Source organism: Octopus bimaculoides, chromosome 24, assembly GCF_001194135.2.
Source record: "Octopus bimaculoides isolate UCB-OBI-ISO-001 chromosome 24, ASM119413v2, whole genome shotgun sequence".
Taxonomy (NCBI): domain Eukaryota; kingdom Metazoa; phylum Mollusca; class Cephalopoda; order Octopoda; family Octopodidae; genus Octopus; species Octopus bimaculoides.
The window spans coordinates 12,924,724-12,933,792 of NC_069004.1; the positions used below are offsets into that span (position 1 = coordinate 12,924,724).

Below are 9,069 nucleotides of genomic sequence, written 5' to 3' on the forward strand. Positions count from 1 at the left end.
GATGAGAGAGAGAGAGAGAGAGAGAGAGAGAGAGAGAGTGTGTGTGTGTGTGTGTGTGTGTGTGTGTGTGTGCGTGCGTGCGTGTGTATCTATTATCTTCTACTTGTTTCAGTAATTTGACTGCAGCCATGCTGGAGCACTGCTTTGAAGGGTTTTAATCAAACAAATCAACTCCAGGATATATTATTTTAAGCCTGGTATTTATTCTATCAGTTACTTTTGTTGGACTGCTAAGTTGCGAGGATGTAAGAACACCAACACCGGTTGTCAAGCAGTGGAGGAGGACAAACACAGACACAAAGATACACACACACACATACATACAGATAGATATACACACACAAATATGATGGGCTTCTATCAGTTTCCATTGACCAAAACCACTCACAAGGAGAGCCCAAGGTTATAGTAGATGACACTTGTCCAAGGTGCCACAATGGGACTGAACCTGGAACCTTGTTGTTGGGAAGTAAGCTTGTGTCTATGTATGTATGTGTGTGTAAATACACACACACATGATGGGCTTCTTTCAGTTTTCATCTACCAAATCCATTTACAAGGCTTTTTTGGTTGGCCCAAGGCTATAGAAGACCCTTCTCCAAGGTGCCATGCAGCAGGATTGAACCCAATACCACTTAGTTAGGAACCAAGCTTCTTAACCACACAGCCAAGTCTGCACGAAGCCATGCCAGATGTAAAAATAAGCTATTACAAGGTGGTGCCCCAGCATGGCCACAATCAAAATGACTGAAACATGTAAATGATGATATTAAGTCTATAAAACTTTGATGAGAACTTTAACCAGAAAAATTACTACATGGTCAAAATGATAAATATAAATATTTATTTTGTTCATGTAAAACTTTCTTCTCAATATTTGGGGGGAAAAAATGGAGCAAAAAGAACAGAATGAAAAGTTTTATTCTACAAAAAAATTTAAAATAAATAAAAAATAAATAAAAAATTTGAAAAATACAAATAGATAAGGTTCTTTTTTTTTTGTTTTTGGTTTCCCCACCCACCCCTAGATTTCCTGGTCAGAATTATTAAGCAACAATATATCTATATATGTGTGCACACATTCCACTAGAGTCACAGATTATTCCACTAGCCTCACCAACAACACTCGGCAGTGGTGATGGTCACGAGCTATTTCACAAACCGGTGTCACGTTTTTGCAATGAAATTCTTTGTAGATAAAGAGAGGAGACATAAAAAATACGTTCTTATCTGAATTTCAACTGCTTGTGTCTTGTCATTTTTTTTTTCTGTCTTTTTGTTGTTGTTGTTGTTGTTGTTATTGTTGTTTTCTTTAAATTTCCTTTCCTTTTTCTTTGCATAGCACTACAAGAAGGTCATGATTTTTTCAACCCAAATACACGATCAAGAAAAGTTCGAGATTTACGTTTAAAATCAATGATTTCTCTGCAGAGAATATGAAAAGATTCTAACACTTTGTTAACATCTTCTGATGCTGAAACTTCCATAAATGGACACCCAAAATCAATGGCAAGCAGACGACCTGAAATGAAAATTATATATAATTAAAAACTATAGTATCAATATAGTACAAATTAAATAACATCTTTTCCACTTTGCTGGGACCAATGAAGTGGTGTGGTTTACAGGAAATTATGTTCCACTTAATGCAAGTACATATATTTCTACAGAAACACATTTTAACTCAGACACAACAGGAAAAGTAAGCCTTTGGTCACCCTGGGACTATAGAAGACACCACTTGCCCTAGGTGCCATGCAGTGGAACTGAACCTAAAACTACATGATTAAAAAACAAAATGCTTTACTTCACGTCCATGCCTGTACTTTGTTTTGTATTCATTCTGCAGAGTTAAGTAAGTGACTAGTTGGTTCAATGTGCATTCCTAGCCAGCAAATGTACAAATGTAAAAGACTATATTGACTGGGTGAATAAACCATCAGTCAAAACTTAAGAGGTACCAGTCACCACAAATTTCACAATGAATGAAAGTGTGTATGTGTGTGTAGGACTCACACAAGCCATTCATCTATTCCTAGCTTCCTTGTCAACCACCAGACCAGAGAACAAAGGACCCTGTTCATAGATGTCAATTACAGTAGCTTTAGTTTAAGCTAAATACTTCTCCTGCAGTTGCCTCAGCAGGTAGAGAACATAAATACAATTAAAAACTACAGTATCAATACAGTATGGGTTAAATAAGTGATCCCTGATGAATTTTAAGAAAAAAACATAATTAGTTGGTTCAATCTGCATTCCAAGCTACCAAATGTAAAAGTCTGTTGATTGGGTGAATAAACCAATTAGACAAAGCTTAATTCTTTAAGATTTAATCTGGCCATATCTGGCTCAAATATTCTATCTGTTTTATGCTCAAACTGGCCAGATCCTGCCTGTCACACCTACCCTACAGTGTCATTTTTGAAATTATACAATCGCATATCAAAATCTCAAGGCTACAAGATAATAATTGATTAGTTGACAGAGAAATGTGAATGCTAAAGGGTTGAAGAACCAGTCACCACAAATTTTGCAATGAACGAATGAGTGTGTTGTGCATGTGAAGGGCTCACACAAACCATTCATCTATTCCTAGCTTCCCCATCAACCACCAGAATTGAGAGCAAAGATTCCTGTTAAAGGCTTTCTACAGGTTGATGGATGCCAATTACAGCAGCTTTACTTTCAGCTAAATATTGCTCCTGAAGTTGCCTCACCAGGTACAGAACATTGGTAATACTTCTTCCTAACAAAAAATTTTAACTGCATCTCATATAACCTGGCTTTTTCTAATTAATGAAGCTTTAACTCTTTCTGTAACTTTCATGACCTAGTCCAGCAATTATTTTGATACCTTTGTCACTTCCTCTCTCCAAAGTATCTTCTCGATCCTTGTAACAGCTGACTACAATGTTGCTACACCAGTTGTCAGGTATGATACCTTCCTGTACAACCTGATTGACCATACAGGTATCTAGGCTGCATCTTATACCACCTGATATTTTAAGAATCCCAGCAGTAATTTCCTGATAGTCCAAAGGCTTTCTCTGCCTTCATATCTCTAATTGCTTTATCTGTCATACTGCTGCCAACTAGGAAGACCCACTTTTTCCTCGGCACTCTCCACATTTCATAGCTTTTAATATCTTTTACTTGTGGCCATGCTGAAGCATCACCTTGAAGAATGTTTAGTCGAATGAATTGACCCCTGTACTCATATTTTTAAAAGCCTCGTACTTATTCTACTGGTCTCTTTTGCTGAACTGCTAAGTTATGGGGATGTAAACACACCAACATCGATTGTCAAGTGATGGTGGGGGACAAACACAGACACAAAGATACACACACACATATTTACAACAGGCTTCTTTCAGTTTCCATCTACCAAATCCACTCACAAAGCTTTGGTTATCCTGAGGCTATACTAGAAGATACTTGTCCAAGGCACCATGCAGTGGGACTGAACCTGAAATCATGTGGTTGGGAAGCAAGCTTCTTACCACACAACCAAGCCTGTGTCATAGTAACACTTCCTTGCCTGTTTCTTTTCAGAGTTACTAAGGACAAGCAGACCATTATCTATCCTGACACCCTTCTCTCCTACAATATCTCAATATTCTCTGATACACTATCTTACAAACCAGAACATCTCATGCTTCTGGTCTTCACAGTGGTTCTCAACGTGGGTCCACAAAAGATTTTGTTGTTAAAATTTATGTGCAATAAATTGGTTATACTTCTACGCAACACAAAATATTTTAACAATTTTTTTTATACAATTCCAAATAATATCAGCATTCAGATTATTCCGTCAAATGTAATGCTAATTTATTCACATTGTTTTGAACTAATCATGCATTATCTCATAGCTTTCAGATTTCGATGATCTGATTGCTTTTTTTTAGAATGACATTGTATGGTAGGTGTGAGAAGCCGGATCTAGTTGTTTTGAACACAAAACAAGTAAAATATTTGGGTTGGATATGGCCAGTTTAAATGCTAATGGGTTAATTATAAAAAATATGATTTTTTTTAATATCGAATGACTAGGAAGGGGCCCTTAGGAATCAAAGGGGTCCATAGATAAAAAATGGTTGAGAAACACTGCTGTAGAACATTGGCAAACCTCCACTGTCTTTCTAAGTTTGTCTCTGCTTTTTTTTTTATGGTTCTGTCTACCTTGGTGTTCCACTACCACATCACTCATGGCCTGGCTGGAACTTTGTACCATTCACAGATTTGGTCAGTAGCAACTTCCGATTGTTGCACATCTCTCTCTCTCTCTCTCTCTCTCTCTCTTTCTTCCCTCTCTCCCTACACACACATGTATGTATATGTATAAAACCATGGGAACTTCTCTCAAAATATAGGTTTGAGTTCAGTTCCACAGCACAGCACCTTGGGCAATTTTCTTCTTCTATAACCTAGGGCTGACCAAAACCTAGCAAGTGGATTAGGTTGATGGAAAGTGAAAGGAGCCTGTTACATGTGTGTGTGTGTGTGTGTGAGAGAGAGAAAGTTTAGATTTGTGCTTCTCCAAAATGTACTGAATAACAACAGACAAAAATAATATCCAGCTATAAAACAATGACTCATTATATTCATCCAATGGACATAAAAATAAATATATATACATACACACACACATGCATACACACACAGTACTTAGAATGCACGTCAATGAAGTGTAACATGTTTCTGAGAAATATATTCATCACAAAAGAGTTCAATAGACATGGTACGCTTAGATACGTCTGTATGAAAAATATACAACCAAGTTTAAACCTCCAAGAACATCCATACATAATGAAATATTTGTAGAGAATCCCTATATAGCTTGAAAGAGCCTCTAAATCAGGGGTTCCCAACCAGGGTCCATATGGCCCTTATGAGTGGGGACATATAATCTTTCCTTGTTAAAAATTATGTGCAATATATTGGTCACACTTCTACCATACACAAGATATTTTAATTTTTAATATAATTCGTAATAATGTTTAATTTAAAAAATATAATGGGAATTTTTAAACACTGAATGGCTGTGAGGGGCCATTAGAGTAAAATAGGAAACAAAGGGGCCCATAAGTAAAAACAATGGTTGAGAAACACCACTCTAAATATTTACTAGACCGGCTAAAGATAGCAGCCAGAATTCTATTAAATCATATTCTCATATATAAAAAAAGGATACCTTTGATAATGTAGCTCCATATACTGTATATACTATATCAGAACAAAGACAGGATGTTCAAGGCTGTACTGCTTTTGATCATAGATCTGATCAACCAGGGCTGACCAGGGGTTAAATAACACAAATACATGTGGAACATTCTGTAAATGGAAATGGATTATTTACCTTCATCGTGTGTCACCTGACGGACATGGGCCATATCAGCTTTGTTACCAACTACAATCACCGGGACATGGGCAGCTTTTTTGACGTCTTCGATTTTCCGTCGAATATCTAAAATTATGTCAAAGCTTGTCCGACTGGTCACTGAGTAAACCAACATGAATCCATCACCCCAGCGGATCACATCGTCCCGAGCTCCATTATCTTGGTTCTGTCATTACATAAACAAAACAAGAAAAATACAATGATAACAAGAAATACTATAGTTGTTTACTACAAACAACAACATAGGCTTGTAACAGAAAGCTGGCACAGTCACATAGAATTGACAGTCACACAATTACACAGAAACAACACAGTCACACTAAAGTATGAACAGTGACAAAAGAGCTGACACAGTGACACAAGAATTGTCACAGTGATACAAGAGCTGGTGCAGTCACACAAGAGTAGTCACAGTGACACAAGAGCTGGCACAGTGAGACACAAGAGCTGGCACAGTGAGACACAAGAGCTGGCACAGTGAGACACAAGAGCTGGCACAGTGAGACACAAGAGCTGGTGCAGTCACTCAAGAGCTGTCACAGTGAGACACAAGAGCTGGTGCAGTCACTCAAGAGCTGTCACAGTGACACAAGAGCTGTCACTGTGAAAAAAGAGCTGTCACTGTGAAAAAAGAGCTGTCACAGTGACACAAGACCTGTCACAGTGGCACAAGACCTGTCACAGTGGCACAAGAGTTGTCAGTCACAGAAGAGCTGGCAGTGACACATAAGCTAGCACAGTAACACAAGAACTGGCACAGTGACACAAAAGCTAGCACAGTGGTACAAGAGCTGACACAGTGACACAAGTGCTGACACAATGACACAAGTACTGGCATGGTGACACAAGTACTGGCACAGTGACAAGAGCTGGCACAGTGACACAAGAGCTGTCATAGTCACACAAGAGCTGTCATAGTCACACAAGAGCTGACAGTTCATATTGCTGTATTTTCCAGCATACAAGTCAGCACTGTATATAGTGTAAACATTCAAACATTGTCACTATTTTTGGAAATCCTGTAGCATTTCACAAGGAATTTTCAGTTCTCCAAAGCCATCTTGGTATATAAGTCAATGTACCTTTTTTTCTCCACTATAAATTTCGATCTGTAAAATTTGGCTGGCATGCCAGAGAAAATGGTAACTCAGTTGCAAACTTCAGGGGTGAAAAAAAATTAACCATTATCATTATTATTACAATTATATAATGGTGAGCTCGCAGAATCATTAGCACACCAGGCAAAATTCTTGGCAGCATTTCGACCATCCTTATGTTCTGAGTTCAAATTCTGCCAAGGTTGACTTTGCCTTTTATCCTTCTGGGGTTGATAAAATAAGTACCAGTTGAGAACTGAGGATCAATGTAATCAACTTCAATCTTCCCCACAAACTTGCTGACCATGTGCCAAAATTTGAAACAATTATTATTGATAATGATAATGTTGATGGTGATGGTGGTGGTGAAGGCAGTTAAGATGATGTGGTGATGATGTTGGTGATTATAGTAGTGATGATGACGAGTCTGACACCTCACAACTCTACTTGGCTCTGTTCACTTAGATATTGGAAGAACATTTAACGAGTCTTCCAAGAATGGCAGAGGTGATAACGAACTGGTATCATGTACAACAAAGGGATTTATCTCACCTGCATTTATCACCAAACTATTGAATCTCTTGAGCTAAGTACTTGCTTTATTAAATCCGTCTTGTGTCCAAAGGAAACATCATCAACATCATTTTCATTACCCTCACCATCAACATCTTCATCTTTTTTTTATGTCTCCTTTTCAATGTTGGCATGGGTTGGATAAAGACTTATGGAAGCAGTATTTTTAGACCAAATGTTTCTTCCTGTTGCCAAACACTTAACTGCTCTTTTTTTTTTTCAAGTAAGGTATTTTTATTAGAATGGCCTTCACAAGTTAAAAGTGAAAAGCTCTGGGATACACTGTTTAAAGGAAATGTAAACAGCATAACACTGATCTACTCAAATGGTATCATACGAAGATCTGCATGTGAACATTCATGTGTACACACAAAGACAGGTGTGTGTAGTGTGATTTATCAAGACAGATATTTTCTATGGCTGGATACCTCCCTGTCACCAACCGTCAACCCTGTTTCCAAGTAAGGTAATATTTCCACAAGGCGGCAGGCTGGTGAGCTGGCAGAAATGTTAGCATGCAGAGTGAAATGCTTAGCGGTATTTTGTCTGTCTTTACTTTCTGAGTTCAAATTCCACTGAAGTTGACTTTGCTTTTCATCTTTTGCGGTTGATAAATTAAGTACCAGTTATGTACTGGGGTCGATCTAATCGACTGACCCCCCTCCCCCAAAATTTCGGGCCTTGTACCTAGAGTAGAAAAGAATCATCATCATCATCATCGTCCGCTTTCCATGCTAGCATTGGTTGGACGATTTGACTGAGGACTGGTGAAACCAGATGGCTACACTAGGCTCCAATCTAAATTTGGCAGAGTTTCTACAGCTGGATGCCCTTCCTAACGCCAACCACTCAGAGAGTGTAGTGGGTGCTTTTACGTGTTACCGGCACGAAGGCCAGTCAGGCGGTGACAAACAAGGACAGACAAAGGGACTAAGTCGATTTCATCGACCCCAGTGCGTAACTGGTACTTATTTAATCGACCCCGAAAGGATGAAAGGCAAAGTCGACCTCGGCGGAATTTGAACTCAGAATGTAGCGGCAGGCAAAATACCATTAAGCATTTCGCCTGGTGTGCTAACGATTCTGCCAGCTCGCCGCCTTTTATATATATATGCCAACATGGAAAACAGACTTTAAATAATGATGACAATGATAATGTCTGTAGGATGTTGTTTAACCCTTTTGATACCGACCCGGCAGAAACTGCCTCTGGCTCTAGGTCTTATTTCCGAAAGTTCTGAATGAAAACCTTCCAACAAACCTTAGTCACAATTTATGTTCCTAACACTAGCTTAATAATAACTAAGTTATTTTACTAAATTCTTGGTTAAATTTGAAATTAATTGAAAGAAACACAGAACATCTCAACAGAAATATGGTAACAAAAGGGTTAACAAAATGATTAATTTAACCATTTTGATACCAACCCACTTGAAACCACCTCTAGCTCTGTAGTTCAAATGTCTTGTTTTCAAAAGTTCTGAATTAAAATCTTCCACCAAACCTTAGTCACAATTTATGTTCCTAACACTAGTTTAATAATAACTAAGTTATTTTACTAAATTCTTTGTTATATTCAAAATTAATTGAAAGAAACAGAGCATCTCAACAGAAATACGGTAACGAAAGGGTTAATGGAGACTTGGCTGCTATTTCTAGCAGGTTAAGTGATCATGTAAAATGGGGAGGGATGGCAGAAGGGAGGAAAGTACATAAACAATTTAGGGAGGGGAAAAGGAATAAAGAAAGAGATAACAAAAGAAGATAGGGAAGAGGAACAAATTCTTTCTCTGAGTTTGAAAGTTTGACAGAGATGGGAGATGTGTCAAATGTTCAGCTGCAAGAACATTTCTCTGTGTGAGAGAGAGAGAGGGAGAGAGAGAGAGAGAGAGAGAGAGAGAGAAACAAGAAGGGAAAGAGAGGGTAGGAGATGTAAGTAGACAGAAATAGAGGGGGGGAGAAAGGTGTGGAGAGATGGTGGAACAGGAGGAGGAGAAAGAG

The 9,069-nt window shown here is 38.2% G+C and overlaps 1 protein-coding gene across 1 annotated transcript in view; it reads right to left on the reverse strand.

The window, feature by feature from the left end:
• Positions 1-903: 903 nt before the first annotated feature.
• Positions 904-9,069, reverse strand: part of LOC106871668 (ras-related and estrogen-regulated growth inhibitor) — a 56,870-nt gene continuing 48,704 nt past the window's right edge. Inside the window, exons 4-5 of the mRNA XM_014918253.2 lie at positions 5,357-5,564; positions 904-1,522 (exon numbers count right to left, since the gene is read on the reverse strand). Coding sequence (XP_014773739.1) covers positions 1,356-1,522; positions 5,357-5,564 — 375 coding nt within the window. The 3' untranslated portion in view covers positions 904-1,355. The remainder of the gene's footprint in view (positions 1,523-5,356; positions 5,565-9,069) is intronic.